Consider the following 17,496-nt stretch of genomic DNA (forward strand, 5'->3'; position numbering starts at 1 on the left):
GGGCTAACAGTGTTCTAGCAAGGCATTTGACTTCAACGGACCCCCCCGTAACCCTGTGATGGTTTGGTTGTCTCTGCGCTAGTAGAGATAAAACCACTTGACCATATAAAAAGGTACATGACGACTGATCTTCGATCAGTCCCATCTAGCGCCCTATATAGTATGTTACAGGTTCAGCCTGTGACAAACCCACCAGCATTTATATCCACATCCCCGTTTGAAACAGCAATCGAAAGCGGACAGTTACCAAATATGTCCTCTATACTTGGCGAAATTCCGAGTTGGCGCGGGGTTTTCACCTTGTCCTTATTCCTATTCGAACAAGGTGACAATGGATAGTTGTCTGACCGGGGCCGCCAGATTCGTCTTGGCACGGTTCAAGAGTAATTGTTTGATATTTTCGTCAGGCACCTTTTGTTAATTCGGATTTTGCAATCTCCAAGACGAAGTTGCTAGGTCCAAGTGTCCACCGATGCGGTCCAGGTAGTCAAGGTAGCGCGAGGTATGGTTTTCGACCAGGAAACAAAAGACCTGAAGCATTCCATTTTTTTTACAGGCTTCTTCCATTGCACGCATCGAGAACAAAGGAAAGTCGTATAAAAGAGAAACAGTAATAGGTAAACGACCATATAAAGCGGCCTTCGCCAGAGCTAACTCCAATTGCATAATCCCCGGTTCGGATGCATCTTTCAAACAAAATTTCCAGGGTCCCTGTTTGCCCTTGCCCTTGCCTTGCGGTCCAGATGATTGCTTCACGATGTAAGGTTAGCTCCTCGGCGATCTATCGACCCACCGTTTTGTATTTATTGAGAATATTTACACATATTTTTGGTTCTCCATGGTCAGCCCGATTTTCGCCACCTCACCTCGCCCTAACGTCAGTAATCCCAATTGTCCCAGTCTAGAATTAAACACGGTGGTTGGTGATGGTGAATTCATTTAGCTTAACCGCTCGCCGTAAGCGATATACAGGCTACAACAACTCTATCTATCCTTCCATCTCTAGTTACAGTTTTCCATTACATCCAGACGAAGTGCCTCGTCAAGGCCTGTGGTGGCCTATGTGCCTAGTGCTCTGTTTTGCGGCCCTCTTGGCGTGCGGCTTTGTAACCCTTTGGATACCTCTACGAAATCCAGTAGAGCACTGATCGTGCTCTCCTGGGCAGAGCTACTTAACCTACCTTCCTTACCTTGGCCGTCTCCTCGTCCCCCTAGCATGCATGAGACGTTATTAGATGCGTCCCCCACTTTCTTTCACAATTTCTGGCGCAGCTCTTTTGGCTTTGGGCAGACAACTACGTAGAACGTGAACTGCTGTTTGTTCGCGCCACAACGGCATTCCACATTCGCATTCCGAGAGCCCCGCATTCTCGTATGTTGCTAACCATGAGTGGCCAGTGCGTAGTTAGAATTAACTTAATTAATTTCAGGGGTCCTAGATTATCTGACTGAAGAAGACATCTGTGTATTATCCTTTGTTAAACGGAGGATTACGGGAATTAATTATTGCAAACATAGTCCAGCATATTCGATCAGTTTCTCCAGGAGAGGCTGGAGCATTTGTCGATCACTATATGCAATCTACGTGAGGAAACTCTTGTATACAGTTCCATTTTTCGCAAGGGATCAAAGTGTCTCTCACATGCTGGATAGCGGTTTAGCTGGTCCATCCTGCACGCGGCCTAGTAACAGGATCGATCCTACAACTCTGTTTATACTCCGGTTTACTAACCATACCGGTGATGGGCCTGAGTGAACACACGGCCTTGATACACTATATGCAGTGCAGTCCGGGACTGCCCTAATCTGGTATCTGTTGAGATGAAATTCTTACCACCTGTTCATTCACCTGGCATTTATCAGTATGCCTTCAATATACTCCAACACGCCCCACTGGTCGAAATGGGATCACACGGGGTTGATATACCGGTTTAGCCAAGTCAGTCAGGTCAGATTCTCCATTTGCTGCAGCAAGGTGCAAAGGCGTCTGGCGATGAGCATCACCAAGTGTCGGATCAGTCGCATGTTGAAGTAAGTGCTGGACTAATTCGAATTTGCCTATTGGGGCTTCGGATAAAGCTGTTCGCCCGCGACCATGTCTGGCATTAATATCGGCGACAGAGCAAATAAGTTCCCTAGTTATTGCACTATACCCATGACTGGAAGCAGCATGCAGAGGAGTCCGTCAACTTATGCACTTCTGGTTCATCAGAGCCAGGTAGAAGCAGCTCCTTAACTACCTGCAGGTTGCCGCCATAGACTGCATTATGTAATGTTGTATCCCCGCTGGCGTCTTTCGAATCCAGCTCTACCCTGTGGTGAGTAAGAATGTGTGCACATTCAAAATTGCGCCGGTTAGCTGCAACATCAAGTGGCGTTTCAGGCTGACTAGCAGTGAGTGCACTAGGATAGGAATTATCTGGGTCGGACCACCACAGATAGATGCAGCGGTTGAGAGAGGAGTACCACCCTCTGCATCCGTTAGGTTTAGAGGATGACCACGGCTGATCACTTGACTAACGATTTCTAAACTCCACCGTATGCTGGAATGGAGTGTAAATCTATTTCGGTATCTTCGTTTCGTATCGATTTGAGCCGGTACCTTTCGAATATTCTACGGTGCCCCAAGAGCGCCGCAGTTGATAGTGGTGTGTCGTCACAAAGGTTTGTTAATGTCGGATATACGGCTAGTCCCGAAGAGGAAATAGAGTACGATTGGTAAAAAAAGTCTTATTTAAATGAATTGAGCTGGTTGGACTCTTCTTGATTATTCTTCTTGGTTATTCTTGGATTTATTATTTTGTTGTGCTCCGCGCGGGTTTTACCCCATATTATTTGACAGTTAATTATCAGTATTTAGCCGCTCCAAGCTTAAGCAATAGGCACACAAACTCAAGATTTTCCCGTCTAGTCGCGTAAAGAAGGAAGGCTGTGTTCCAATTATTATAAGAACCCTTCTAACTTCGTATTTTCTGTTGATACTACCGTTCAGTTCCGTGCGCTGTAATGGAGGAAGCACACGGTTTGCGGCTAGGAAGAAAGGAGGGAGGGCGGTGTGTTGAAATGCTAAAATATCACGTTTCCCTCAATAGAATGTTGGACCAACAAAAAACCGTCTGGAGGCTCTGCCAAAATACATTGTATAGGCGATGGTTGACTGATCCTCGTCAAAATAATAACCGATCCCTTGGAGTTCGTCCGAGCCCTCGTGGTGCTGAAACGTTTCTCCTTGCAGGTAGGCGGCCAACAGTATCTGTACTTTAGCCAAACAGGAATAACCTTTTACATGCTCTGTTTGAAGGTCGCAGCAGGAACGGCAATTAACAGACCTGTCAATTTTCTTGTCGATCATTGTGGCACAGCACACCCCGACCTCTTGCACATAAAGGAATCCCTCATTTGTTGCTTTTTTGGGAACCAAAAATTCCACGCCAAGAACCCAATGGCCATTACATACATCACAGAGTTACTAGTGAACTTACCTGTAATACTGTATATATTACCATCCTTTATTTTACACTACGGAGTAAATCAGGAGTAAATTGGGCTCAATTTTCTCAACCCGTCGTCTTCGACAACACGCTTTTTACTAGATACGAGGCATTCTATTTCTCCACGATTGTCTGTGTGATTGTCTGTGAGTATGACGTTCATGCTTTTGGTAGGTCGTGGGTTGTGACATGCGCGACGGACGAGGTCCTCCAACTATAGGTGAGACTTTTTCGGTCGGCCAGGGGTGGTGAGACAATCTCAGCGCACAGCTAGCTAAACAACAGCGGGCCATCTCCCACTCTCATTCGACGATGCTTTCCTAGTACCGTTGCTTCATTTTTCTTTTTTTGTGCAGCCGAATTATACCCCTAAGTATGGCGTCAGAAAGTATACGTAATGAGAAACGATAGCGAGTGTGATAATGTGATATTGTCTTTATGAACGAAAAGAAGAGGTAGATTCTGAAGCAGATGGTAGGATTAAAGGTCGGCGAATCCCAAGTATGTGGAATAATGGGCATATAAAGAGTCCTGGATGCTCCCTCAGACCTTGACCCTTCTCTGCCATCAAACCGATCGCAAACTATGTCATGGTCTTCTCCAGCCGGTCAATATTTGCTGCTCTCCTGAGCTGGCCCACTGAGTTGTTTTCGAACGTGCTACAGTGCTTTCCTACATCACGAGCTTCCCGCCGCGAGTCAGAGTGGTTTGACGTGGACCACGCAGTCGAGCAAGAGAATACCACCATGGATGACCTGGAAGTAAGTCTTTATCTAATTATCTCTGGTATTAGCTAACGTTATAGGTTGTCCGTGCTTGGTTCACTATCAATCCCGATTACCCACCAGAGGATGTCGTCTGGCACCACAGCTTTGACGACGTCGTCAAAATCATAGTATCTCTGCCATGCCAGCGTGGAAACGAAGAGCTAGCAGAACTTGTCGTGCCCGAGTCTGATGCGCAAAGGGTTCGCCGTCAATTCAACATTGAAACGTCTCTGCCGTTAGGCAGTAGAGACCCCATGGTCCTCTCTCAGAAGCCAGAAATCTTAGCTCTCCAAAGATTCGAGGCAGGTCAAAAGCTTCGTGAGACATATCTTGCTTGTCAGGCGAAAGGCAACCTCGACGACCAAGCCCGCGCCTGGTTTCACCGACGACTCAAATGGGTATCCGAGGAGCTAGGTACGCTTCTAGATAATATCCAGGTATGTCCCGTCCCCCACTCCTGCACCGACTACTAACGTATAATCTAAGACCGTGCGGGTATGGAAGACCATTTACCAGGGACCCCTGATGCGAGATGCCAAAAATAAGGGTGTGGAAGATCTGATCCTAGCAGCGGTTTATCTTGAAGATCCTTGCAATGCGTACGCTCTAGCGCCTCCCAGTCATCGCCTGGATGGTGCTATCCAAGTCGACTTGGTCATTCAACGGAGCGACTTTGCAGCTGTTTGCTCCGCATATCCGCCGGTGAAATTCTCTCCCTTCAGCGACGGCGATCCCTTAGTCTTCTCATACCCATGTGGAGATAATAGCACGAAAAGAGCTCTGGCCTTGAGCGAAGTCCTTTTCAGATATCGTAGAGTACACGGGATCCGACAGTCCCAGGCCCAGGAACAGGGACGCAAGGAGAATCACGACCTTATCAGCTACTGCTTCAGTAAGTGCATAGAGAAAATTGAAGGTTAGGTTAAAGGAACCCATGGTTGTGAGGTAAGATTATGCTGAATCTTGTCCTACAACTGCTGATGTCGCAGACCAAACTTGTATGGTGTCGCAATCATCAAGAGCATCCCATGACCGATGTTCGATTGAAAGGCCTTCACGATGCGGTTATAGCAGCAATCCCTCTTCAAGAACCTACCTACTAACGGGTTGCCGGCGACAAGACCGTCCATCCAGAGGGTGCTATCCTTGTTGAACTAGCCGTTCGTGTGGGTGGTGGACCTAGGGTTCTTCTCAAATACGGCCCTGTCGATTTTGATCCAATGAGTGATAAAGATCCCGTGGTCCTCGCCCAACAAGCCGAGGATATGAATGTCAAACGGGTTGCTGCTTATAAAGATTTGGCAGCAAGGTATTCTCGTTACCTTCGTGAAGAATGCCCTCGCCTTGACCCAATGGCTAAGGTCTGGGCTACTGAGAGGCTAGCTGGAATTGAGAATCAACTCTCGGTTCTCCAGCCGAATCCCCTGGTGGTAGGAAGACTCCCTCGTTTCTTATTACATCTGCTAACTCTTTAAGACCGCCATCCTTGGGAGGTTATTCTAGAGCGCGGCCTCGGAAATGTTGTCAGAGAAGCAATTCCTTTGAGCCTGGAAGAACATATAAACTCTCAAGAATGGGCCCAAGTCGACCTTGCCGTTGACCACCGTGGTGTTCAACGAGTTGGCCAGGTCTGTGAGCTACTCAAATGCCAGAGGTTTGGTGACGATGACCCGGTGATCCGGATGCAACCGGGTAACGACCCCCACATGAAGAAATTCTTTGGCTATAATCATGTCATTTGGCGATATATAGAGGCGCGTAAGTTACGGCAGACCGACGAGGCTTTGACACAATGGTACGAGGGAGAAATCGGGGCTTTAGAAAGGTTCATCGACTCATTTCGGTAGGCCGGCCAGACAGAGTTTCTAGCTTAATATGATATGAAATCACGCTAATTTGACCTTTGTTGGAGAACTTCCACCCTTCGCCCCCGTGATTCGGGCTCAAGTTCAGCAAGTCCGTGTGGCAAAGCTGTGACCGGAGAGGAGCTCTGCCCCTCTCGACTCCCTTCACCGATGACACACCTCAACCCTATTCCGAACAGCGAGGATATCACTCTGTCTTATCCGACTGTCGTCGGTCCGTCCGTGGCGTCACCACTGGAAGCTGGTTCAAGTGGGCAGTCCATGCTCTGGCCGGTCCGCACCCTTCATGCCCATAATATGGGAAATGTTCAGATCTCTGAGTCGTCTTCCATTCGCGAGCAGAACAATACTCTCGTTACCCCTCATGTACATAATGTGTCCGGGGGAATACTCGAGTCCGAGATTGGAAATCTCAAGCCTGTCTTTCCTGGTTTGTACACCGTGACAATCTCCGCCATCCCAGCCCTATACTAACGTTGTATGATAGGGGCTTCCAGAGTTGAGTCCTCTCACGGCTATGGACTCTCTGAGGGTCTTCCTGCCCAAGACTCTAATGCTTCTGCGGAGTACCCTTTCAAGATCAGTGACAAGGAAGCAGTTAACAGATACTATGAAGTTGGTTTCAAGCTTCTCCGTGTCGGTAACTGCCGCATTCTGGCCGGCGCTCTTATCATGCACCTTGAACCTTATGTAAGAACGCTGTACCCATACAACGTGGGTGAACCTTCCAAGCCAGAGTGGTGGCCTCAAGAGTTGCATTATAAAGCACCCAGCCGTCTCAATCAGAATGGTGAGTTGATTCCCCCTCTCAGTGCAGGCGCTGACACCTTTAAGAGGGTATTCCTCTCTTGATTCACCTTATTCATAACCCTAGCATCGGCCCTGATGACCTTGAACAAATCATTGACCAGTCCAAGGACCAGATAGAGCCAGCCGATAAACTCGACATCCTCTATAATATATTGGCACTTCGGAGGAAAGAAGAGCAGTACAATGCAGGAGTGATCGGTAGACATCCCTACACTTTAAAACAGACCCTCAACTCACACAGCCAGCAGAAGGCACTACCTTGGTAAATATTGCGGACCTTGAAGGGATGAGACAACCCGAAGGCCTCTCGTCTTGTTCATCACAGACGCAATTCGGCCCACGCCTGATGATCTGACCGACAATAACAGCCTGGCCTCTTCAACATCCTACCCCTGCACCCCTCCAAGCCAAATGGGCGGCCTGATGATTGGGGACGCCCAAAAGGTTTTCGACTACTACAAATGTGCTCTAGGTTGTTTCATACGGCCTGACATTCGCACATTGACCAGGGCTTTGATCAAGCTCATCCAACCCCACAGATCCAAATTATATCCTTACAAGGGTGAGAACAAGCCGCGATGGTGGCCTTCCGAACTCAACTGAGGCGCCGGATCAACTTGGAAAAGATGGTAAGGCAGCTGCACAGCACGGCTATCGTTAACACAACAGCTGATGTCCACAGGCTGCACCCAGCTCCTTATCCATATTATTTACCGTCTCGGGAGATTTGAGGAGCTTCAGAAAATTGCCAACTCTAATACATCACTGTCCAACACTACGATCGAAATCCTTAATGAGATCTACAACGTACGACAGATGGAGGAGCAACATGAGCAGGGTAAAATTGGTATCCCTAGCCTGCAAATGTAGAGCCTTAGTTCATATGGCAACAGATGGGAGGACACTGGTGAAAGTTACGTACGGCGATGCCACTGAAAGCATAAGCGGGCCTATCGAGGAACCCCTAGCCTGCTTATCACAGCCCAGCAGACCCCAACTTCAGTCACGCCGATTGCTTTGACCATGGAAGGATGCTCAACGCACTTGGGGAACAATGGGTATCGACCGCCATCATTTCCTGACCAAGGTAGCTCTGAGGGCTAACCCAGGCCTGAGAACATATACTACTGAACCGTGACCGCGGACTTGGACAACTACGGCCACGCTGAAACTGAACCCTTCCAATGGATTCCGGCACTCACGGCTATGGCAGCCAAAATGAGCTCCGGGGGGTCCGCGCTGCGTTACCAGAGGGGCTTCCGGTTCAAGCGAGTTCTCTCTGCCCCATGGGATCTGGCTTTATGCCAAGCCATTCGTTGACTACGAACTTGGTGAATCAATTCGTTCGGTCGTCCCTATACCAGAATCGGCATCACGTTGTACCCACGCATCCACTTGCACGCGAATTTCAGTAGATTGGCTTCAGAGAATTTCATTTCTTGCCATAAAGCGCTCGTTGACTGCGGCCAAACTCGACCTCCGAACAGCTCGTACTTTTCAGAGTAGATGCATCAGCGACCCCGTCAGGCATGCTTTTGGTGACTATCCTAGTAACGTAATGTCTCTTCAGCGGAGCATTCAGTATCGATGTAGTCCGTAGGAGTTGTAAAATCTGCGTGAGGATTTATCATGCCTCCGTTAGACATATGTGTCCAGTAGCTGAGGGCCTCAGCCCATTGAGGTCGTCGGCGGACGACCTGAAGGACAGGTTTCGACACACTCAATTAGTTGATGGTGCCAATCACGCAGAGTAACGGCTGGCCCACTGTTAAGCATCACACGTTGACAGACTGAAAAAAAGCCGCAGCTTGTAACCTGATATTGCGAGTGTTCAGCGAGAGTAACGGACAGGTCGTATACCCTTCAGTTCTCTCTGTAACTATTTACCCTTTCGACAATTGGGACCTAAACAAAAAGGGACCAGAAAATTCGTCCAAACAGCAAAAAGAAGCAAAGGATATCACCATCGAGCGAGGGAGGGAGGACATTAGGAGCAGGGTCTATTAATGTAGCAGATGTGAAGGGCCAATGCTATCCTGCGCCATCTGACTGAGGGGCTCTAGTGGTGTGTAAGTTATATAACCTATTGACACATTCGGGGCTGACTAAGTGGAAAGGGGCTCTCCACGGATCACGTATCAGCGGAAAAATACTTTTACCGAGTATGCCCCTTCCGCTTTGATGACAGGGAGTCTAACCAACAACATCGCCATGGGGTTTCCCACCTGTATCTTCCCTTATTTACGATACAAATGAGTGGGAACAGCTCCCCAGACTACAAGGCGCTTTTCCTCAAGGCAGAGGAGGAAAGGAAGCGGGCCGTGGAAAGGGAGAGACAGGCAGAGGAACGCGAAAGGCAAGAAGCCGAGCTGAGACGGCAGGCAGAGGAACGGGAGAGGCAGGCAGAGGAACGGGAAAGGCAGGCAGAGGAACGGGAGAGGCAACAGATGGAACGCAACCGACCGACGACTTTTCCGGAGTTCATCCGACATTGCCACGATCTCCTTTGGAGGCCACTCCGAGCGCAAACACCGTCTCGCTCCACGACAGGCAAAATTCCGGCCCCTATCGGAAAACACTGTCCCATACAACTGCTTCCGTGGACTGACTGTGAGGCTAGACAGCGGGAAATTTACGAATCTGTTTGCCGTTACCTGCAGCCAGCAGGAGAAGATGCACCGCAGTTATTCACGTCACTTGTTGCGTTGGAAGACCATGGTCGACGATTCGCACGTCGACCGATTAGCAGCGAACAAGATCTCGAGACCTACGAGCGACTCGCCGTCGAAGACCATGTGCACGACATCGTCGCCGAGTTGTGCAAAATACCAGAGGCTCGCGAGGAGTTCCGGTTAGGCAACGGAGTGTGGTTCGATAATCACGCCAATGCTCTGGACGAAGACGATGAAGTCGATGCTAGCGAGCCATCAACCACAAACCCTTCGAAGCCAGATCAATTTTGCATCCATCGAATGGACGGTAACAGGAGTACCTTGCTCACCACGGTCGAATATAAACCCCCACACAAGCTCTCTGTTGCGAGCCTGCGGGAGGGACTCCGACCGATGGATTTCTGGCAAGAAGTCGTCAAATCTGATCGTGTGCCAACGGAAGAGCCGGAGAAATCAAGATATAATGCAGCGTGGCTGGTCGGATCCGCCATCGTCCAAGAATTTCACGTAATGATTCAAGAGGGTCTGGAGTATTCATATTTAACGAACGGCCTCATGGATGTGCAGCTCTGGGTGCCGTACGACAACCCACGTGCCCTTTATTACCACCTGGGTGATCCCGGTATATACGGGATGGCGGGTGTCGGAGGGCCTGTAATTCCCAGGACTCGAATTGAGAGGTCGCTATGCCTCTGTTTGATGAGTTTTCGCGCTCCTCTTCGTGATCAGGCGTGGCGGAATGCTGCCAACGACGAGCTACCGAAATGGCATTCCATCCTTGATAGCGATCGCTCCCAGATCGTTGTGATAGATTTACTACCGGACGATGCTAGCTCCGATTTCGCTAGTCCTGAGCAGACGACCTCTGAATACCTCACATCATCGTCTCCCGTCACCTCCGGGCCTCGAGTGACCACACGAGCGGCCGCTAGCTGTGCGCCACCATCCGATCCGTATCATCACGAGAGTTCTTCGGATTCCGAGACCGACCCAACCGTATCTGCAAGACGGAAGCGGGGGTTTAGCCAGGTCACATCGTCCCCTCCAACCCAACGGTCTGCACGGCGAGCAGATCGCCAAGGAAACCAAAGCGGGCAATCTCGCTCCCATGATGCTCCATTTTGCACACAAAGGTGCCTTCTCGGGCTACAGCAAGGCGGCGCGCTTGACCCTGCGTGCCCCAACACGGACCTACATATACTTGGCAGAAGGGAGGACCGCCATCCGATCAGCGCAGCCGACTTGGTGAAGAAGCTTAACGCGCAGCTCGATCAAGATCTAGATCATAACTGCACTCCCATGGGCCCTTGTGGGTCTTGTGGGTCCTCTGGCGCACCGTTCAAGATCACATGTTCCACCTTCGGATATACTGTTGTCGGGAAAGGGACGACTTCGAAACGCTGGCCTAAGGTCTCACGCGAAGCTGAGGTCTACGGGGTCCTTCAGCGTGCCCAAGGATCGGCCGTTCCCGTCTTTCTCGGGGCGATCAGTTTGGCCCAAATCTACTTCCTTCACGGCGCGGGGAGGATCCGTCATATGCTTCTTATCGGCTGGGGTGGCGAGAGCGTGGGCCATACTACTTTGAACAAGACCATCCAGCGCGCGATATCTCGGTCGGTGAAGGAGATCCGTTGTCTCGGCATTTTCCACAATGACCTGCGTCCGGAAAACATCTTATGGAATGCTGAGCTCCAGCGAGCCCTGATCATCGACTTCCATCTGTGCACCTTGGACCGTCGACCGCTGCACAAACGACCTGGTGCTCTCAAACGATTACGGTGTGGACCCAAGGAATGTGAATCTAAAAGATTGCGTGTGGTGTGAGCGGATGTCAGCGGAGCCGGAACTGGTGTCCTATGACAACGCAGAGAGTCAACAGGCGCTACGGATGGCCTACCCATGACCCAATGACAGTTTCTCTGCGGTAGTTGAGACGAACTATACATGAACGCTCATTTCTCTTGACGCATCCATTAACTAGCAAGTCTTGACCACCGCCGATAAGACGATACGAGGGTTATGTTCATAAACTCTCCATGTGTGGGGCCCATCTCCCTTCTTGCCATTACGCAGTTGGCTCCCCAGCGGAGACTCCGCCTCCACCGGCGAATTTGGTAGCCATATCGTGCCATGTTATTTCCCTCGGCGTTGGGTGAGGCCTGTATCGGTCAGCAGATTGCTACCAGCTGGTGACTAACACTTACAAGCTGCTCCGTGATAGAGGCCATTGGGCATTGGAATTGGAAAATACAACCTGCCCGTTGTGCCTGAGTCTTGTCATCATGAAGACGTGGGCATCGCATTCTCGACAGTACTCGAAAGACTTCCAGAGGAGACTGTTCCTTCGGCGAGCCTGTTTTTGGCGTATCAACTCGAGGCTCTTGGAGTGGCGTGTGCGGATGGTCTTTGTTCCTCTGCCATTGTATACAATCCAGATTCTTTCACTGCGGACTCCGGATCGAGTGGATACCTGGGATTTATCAGAATCGAACGTGAAAGAAGCGCACAATGTACCAGACTGAGGGTTAAATGGTCCTATGGGTGCGAACAGGTGCGATGGTGCGATGGGGTGCGATAGGTGTTGAGAGATGACACCCATCTGGAAGTCACATGGAGTCGTTCTTCAGGCGCGCATATCCAGAGATATAAAACCAGCCTATGGTGTCTCTTCGGGACATCCAAGAGCCTTCGTTTCTGCGTTGGCCCGACGCTGTTTCGGAAAGCAAAGATCGGAATTATCTGACAGGGTATCTCTGAATGGAAGGGCGTTGCATCTGGTTGTCGCACATGATATTTTGACGGCATGGGCCTCAAGTGTACAGATTCTAAAGTACAAATTTGACGTCACGTTGCAAATGATCGAACTGTTGCCCCTTTGGTGAACATGAAGTACTTCAAGTACGCTAAGAGCTTTAACGTCTTTCTTTCGGCCAGGACGCACGGCAATCGACCGTCCAGTCTAACAGTGAATAGTATTGGAAACCCTCTCGACAAGGAAAGCCTCCGTCAAGTCCTTCAAAAGGCCACAGACCGCCCAGCTCTCCAAGGGTTGAAAGTGTGGTGTAGTCAACCCGTTGTCTGGAGAAACGATTGGAACTTTCAGAACCTTCGTTATCTGGCGATTAAAGGCCTTGGGTGTGAGCGAGGAACTTTGAATCTTCCAAGCTTTCCAGCTCTTTTAGACCTTAGAACGGCCTTTGGCAGAGAAACCGCATTGCCAAGCCATAAAGAATTCCATGTCTTCGTGGATTTGTCTCGTCTGCCCAGTCTCTCAGCCCTCGAAATTGAAGGGGTCATTGATGAAGGCCTTCGCGACCGTCTAATTTTTCGTGGTGTCACTAAATCGTTACGCACAAAATTCATGGTCGACTGGATATTGTGGGATACTTGGAAATGTATGAATGAGAGCCTTGAAGAAATACGACTTCGAACTTCAACGGAAAGTAACCGTCCGGCCACAGAGCTGAATTTCCCACGTTTAAAGACCCTCGAACTGGAAAACTCCCTGGGCTGTCTTGCTCTTTTCGATATCGGATTGCCGGTCTTGTCCCAGATCAACCTTAATCTGGGCCCTGGGACTTTCGTTACGATCTCCCACGCCATTTATCGTCGCCGATTTCAGTATTACGGAAGCTTCCGATCACCCTCAACCTTATGCATGATGATATCTTTTTCGATACCGATTGGCCAATAATATTAGATAGACAAGATTCAGGTGCCCTTGCCCGACTGACATCTCTACCGAACGTAAGGCTTCGGGAAGATCGAAGCACGATTTTGGACATGTTGCCGTCCTGAACCCTAACTTCAGGGCTGCTTGGTATATGAGATACACAGGAAACTGTCCATTTAACGAAACCGGAGACATTGAAGAAGCCGAAAAGCTTTACAACGCACAATTGCTTCCAAAGCTCCACAGCCCCAAATACCTACAAATAATGGATGCCTCAATACACCAGTATAAATATACTTCGGGGCGATATAGCCACATTTCTGTACATTCCATGCCGTGCATGTTCAATAGTGCCGAGAAACAGCGTAGCAATAGTCCCGAGTGCTTCAAAATAGTATGCACAGCAAAGTGGCTCTTTGGGAGACTATGCTGCAGTATTGCAGAAGTCGCATGTTGGTCAGCTGCACCGTTCGTAAGGTTATATAGTGTATGCTACAAGAACGCCCGGAACACAGTGGCTCTTTACCAAAGAGTCATTTCTCCGCCGCAGCCACGATGGCATGCCCGAAAGAATAACCATATCATTTGAATGACCCATCCACATACTGAGCCAGGAGCAGGCGGTCGAACAAGGCGATTGCGCACAGACGTATTGCCTCTGTCCTGTCCATCGTGCAGCCTGGTTAGAAGATGGAAGCTTTAAAAATGCCGCATTCCCAAGACAGACCTTGGGTACTCACCAGTTTCCCAGGATATTGAAGCCTTCTTATCAGGTGATACCATGTTACCCAGCCGATTGGGCTCAGCCGACAGCCTCACACCACGAACAGAAATACTTGCATCCTTACGGCAATTTGTCGACAAGGTCGCTTGCTACCCTAACATAGTTCTGCGTGAAGAACCAGAGGAATGCTAAAAAGCCGTATGCAGCTAAGAAAACCGTACACTAATAGCTTTCTAGTTCTGTGCGGTAATCCATGACCTCTGTGACAAGGCACCCAGCGTTGCGGAGGCCATTGCTAGAGTCATCCAGGAGAGAGTAAGATCAAGAACCTGCCCGGACTCGCCGTTATCGAAACGGAGGCCACTCCGAAATCAAGACCCGTCGTACCGTCCATCCAAGTTTGTTAAACGCGAATCAGCCGTGTGTGACGCCGAGCCAGATAGTCTAGATGCAGAAAGTGTGGACGAGAACCCAAGGAGCGAGAATGTCAAGTCTTCCGACTCCTCCGCCGACGAGGGACTTGCCAACTCACCAACAGGGACTCCAGCGCCCATTGGATCCCCGGCGGAGGCCTCTACGGACCCGATGCAATCGACCCAACATGAAGTTCGGGGCCAAGACCTTGCTGCCCAGTTATCGGCACCGGACCATTTATTCATGGCGATCCCCTCCGTGCGAGACCTGATCCTCCATACAACCCGGACCCTCCATAGGCTTGCCAAATATCAAGATGGAGTGCCAGCGAACATTCACAAGAGGATCGTTCTTACTTTACAGGGTGAGAACCCGGAGGCGCTAGCCTCATTGCCCTGCGATCAGTGGTCTGATGGCTCAATGTGGGTGCAAATCCTTATGAGGGGTTATTCCCACAGGAGCAGGGTGACTATCCTCAATATGCTGGAGTACATGGGAGCCTGGGAATGGTACGATGCCCAGGTAAGATCTATGCAAAATGCCCAAGCTACCGCACAGGGCCAGCCCGCAGGCCGTCGAGGTGCAGCGATCAAGGTGCTAGACCGTATAACACCGCGGGGAAAGTGGATAAGTGGAATCGGAAGAGTCATCCCCGAACAGGATGAGATAACTAGTCCGGCGCATACCAATCTCTCCGACAGCGAAATTGGAGAGGACAGCTGAACATGCAGTTTAGCAGATACCGAAAGCTGAGTCTCATGCTTGTGGGCAAGCTGGGGCTAGACATCTTATTCAGTCCAAGTATCTGGTAGCTTAGTCCCGACCACCCAATTCTCCCAAGCTAACCATAGTAGGGACTATACAAAAATGAGCATTGAACGGCTAAGCAAGGTTGTCGAGGCGATCGAAGCTGAACCTACGCATATGCGACTTCTTCGGATCCTTAATCAACAATTGGAATATCTAGTCCATGATAGACCTCGGATGTCTGAATTCTACGAGGATCTGAAAAACGACAGTTTACTTCCCGAGAACGAGATTCGTGAGTTGGAAGTCCTCTATCCCGTGGACGAAGTAGTTAGCTCTCTTAGAGTTGCTTTAACAGTGATTGACGCCACTCTAGAAAGCACTGCCCGAAGGTACACTTGACGCCGCTTTGGACGATTTGATCCGAAGTGTTAAGGAGAATGTATTTCAACAAACAACAATAAGGGGCAACGAGAGTATCTCGGTAAATGGAAGTGTGGAAATCACCTGTGACATGTTTCAGCAACTGCGCCCCGGCACTTGGCTAGATTCGTTGACTATCGCGGCAGCTATGCATCTATCAGACAAACCGGCGTACGTTAAACACGGATTGAGCGTCCTGTTGGACGAGGTTGGACCAGACGGTCAGCCTTATCGTCTTGGGTGCGGGAACCTATCGCTGTATTTCACGGAGCAGGAAGGTGGAAACGCGGGTGGTGCATAGCGGTACCGCACCTGTATTCTGGCAGTTATACATTCGAGACGTGCTCGTGTATAATGCACCCAATGGCCCGTGTGAAAGAAGATCTAGGTGCCCAAGATACTGTACGTACGTTCAAAAAGTTCTTCTATATTTAAATCTTGCAATCTCCTCAATCTAGGCAGCAGAAGATGGACCTTGCCACCTACAGCATTATGAAGACAACTATCATATTATTTTATTAATTCTTGATAACTAATACTGGATCAGGTTGCGGCAGACCAGATGGGAGAGAAAATTCACTTTGACCCAACTATTGGAGATCTGGTAAGCAAGAGGCAATGCCGACGAATGCATCGCAGAGATCAATAACACCATTGGAGGTCCTCAATACATCCACCTTTCCTGCCATACCTCACGGGTTTAACAAACGCCTGCTAAGAAGAGAGGTTGTAACTCACAAAATCTTATGTACAAAGCTCCCGCTGATGAGCTAACGGGCTCCTGGACCTGTGTGCTCTGACAAGTATGGAAGGGCAAGTCTAACGGAGACGGCGAACAACATTGGCCATCTTTCCGATGTTAAAAACGACGCCTGCAACGTACCAGCTGCCTCATGTGCGCGTGTATCCCACGACGGCAGATCGTCAATCATTTCCTGCAATTTTGTAAGTGAATCCGATTGAATATATCTGGATATGAGAATCTAATACAGTGTATATAACAGGACGCTCATTCTATACACACAAAATGCGGTGATCTTATACAGCCTGCTCAAGACATATCGGACGCCTGCCGGCGGAATGATCTTTATACCTATGGCTGGGTCAACAAGACTATTCAAAATGAACTGGGAACAGTTACGTTCTGAGTGGTGCTCGCCGATGATTTTATGTTCGACGACCTGTGAGCATGGACAACGCATGAGTGCTTAAGGCCGGATACTGTACCTTTAGTATATTCACTTACACAGGTCATGCCTAATCGGAAATGCAGGTAGCAATGGCAATATAAATGACTAGCATACAGGGATGATAATGATAGTTTTCATATGTACGCTGACTTATCTACACGAAGCGCTATCCACTCTCATTCATGAGATCGTCGTCATCCTCAGAATCAAATTAATCGTCCGAATCCATCGCATTCTGCTCATAATGCCACGAGACAAGTGCCAGGATATGACACAATGCAGATCTCCGACCCACAGACGATTCGAGGTTGAACCACTGCGTGCTATGCATATACAGACGTTCTCGAAATCGGCTTGACCAACAAACATTTGATTATTATTTTCAGGACCCACTACCAAGTCCACAGCGTAAATTTATTATTGGGGTGCCCGTTTTAAACAGGGGGCCGCTGTATTTCTCGTATGGAATATGCCACAGAATTGTGCTTTCGCATCCCAGTATGGCCAAGAATACATCTGCCAGATATACAAGCTGATCAAGAGACTACGGAGACACGGGAACGAAATCAACCTTCGGTGGGCCCCAAGCAGCGAGGATAATCAACTACTGGGCCTGGCGAAAGAGCAGGCCAGGGCCGCGACCCAAGAAGACTCTACCCAGCAAGAATCGGTTTCCAGGATGAAGTCAACAACACTGAATATCGCTCGGTCCCAAGCAGT

At 49.4% G+C, this 17,496-nt stretch overlaps 6 protein-coding genes across 6 annotated transcripts; 5 read left to right on the forward strand and 1 right to left on the reverse strand.

Annotated features, from left to right (window-relative positions):
- Positions 1-3,962: 3,962 nt before the first annotated feature.
- ATNIH1004_011708 (uncharacterized protein) lies at positions 3,963-7,803 on the forward strand (the record flags this gene model as incomplete). The annotated part of the gene is made up of 12 exons (XM_033576270.1): positions 3,963-3,992; positions 4,157-4,252; positions 4,297-4,695; positions 4,763-5,150; positions 5,393-5,567; positions 5,787-6,101; positions 6,171-6,553; positions 6,611-6,813; positions 6,960-7,195; positions 7,302-7,405; positions 7,473-7,562; positions 7,616-7,803. 12 exons carry the CDS (start codon positions 3,963-3,965, stop codon positions 7,801-7,803), a joined length of 2,607 nt encoding a protein of 868 aa, XP_033420934.1.
- Positions 7,804-9,185: 1,382 nt separating this feature from the next.
- ATNIH1004_011709 (uncharacterized protein) lies at positions 9,186-11,429 on the forward strand (the record flags this gene model as incomplete). The annotated part of the gene is made up of 1 exon (XM_033576271.1): positions 9,186-11,429. One exon carries the CDS (start codon positions 9,186-9,188, stop codon positions 11,427-11,429), a length of 2,244 nt encoding a protein of 747 aa, XP_033420935.1.
- A 241-nt stretch (positions 11,430-11,670) lies between these two features.
- ATNIH1004_011710 (uncharacterized protein) lies at positions 11,671-12,204 on the reverse strand (the record flags this gene model as incomplete). Its single annotated transcript, XM_033576272.1, has 2 exons — positions 11,671-11,764; positions 11,810-12,204. 2 exons carry the CDS (start codon positions 12,202-12,204, stop codon positions 11,671-11,673), a joined length of 489 nt encoding a protein of 162 aa, XP_033420936.1.
- A 285-nt stretch (positions 12,205-12,489) lies between these two features.
- ATNIH1004_011711 (uncharacterized protein) lies at positions 12,490-13,299 on the forward strand (the record flags this gene model as incomplete). The annotated part of the gene is made up of 1 exon (XM_033576273.1): positions 12,490-13,299. The coding sequence occupies one exon, from the start codon at positions 12,490-12,492 to the stop codon at positions 13,297-13,299; it is 810 nt and encodes a 269-aa protein (XP_033420937.1).
- A 760-nt stretch (positions 13,300-14,059) lies between these two features.
- ATNIH1004_011712 (uncharacterized protein) lies at positions 14,060-15,139 on the forward strand (the record flags this gene model as incomplete). Its single annotated transcript, XM_033576274.1, has 2 exons — positions 14,060-14,143; positions 14,240-15,139. 2 exons carry the CDS (start codon positions 14,060-14,062, stop codon positions 15,137-15,139), a joined length of 984 nt encoding a protein of 327 aa, XP_033420938.1.
- A 144-nt stretch (positions 15,140-15,283) lies between these two features.
- Positions 15,284-15,887, forward strand: ATNIH1004_011713 (uncharacterized protein; the record flags this gene model as incomplete). Its single annotated transcript, XM_033576275.1, has 2 exons — positions 15,284-15,458; positions 15,544-15,887. 2 exons carry the CDS (start codon positions 15,284-15,286, stop codon positions 15,885-15,887), a joined length of 519 nt encoding a protein of 172 aa, XP_033420939.1.
- Between the last annotated feature and the right edge of the window lie 1,609 nt (positions 15,888-17,496).

The sequence above is a fragment of the Aspergillus tanneri genome (genome assembly GCF_003426965.1).
Source record: "Aspergillus tanneri strain NIH1004 chromosome Unknown AapTan_9_pilon_pilon_pilon, whole genome shotgun sequence".
Taxonomy (NCBI): domain Eukaryota; kingdom Fungi; phylum Ascomycota; class Eurotiomycetes; order Eurotiales; family Aspergillaceae; genus Aspergillus; species Aspergillus tanneri.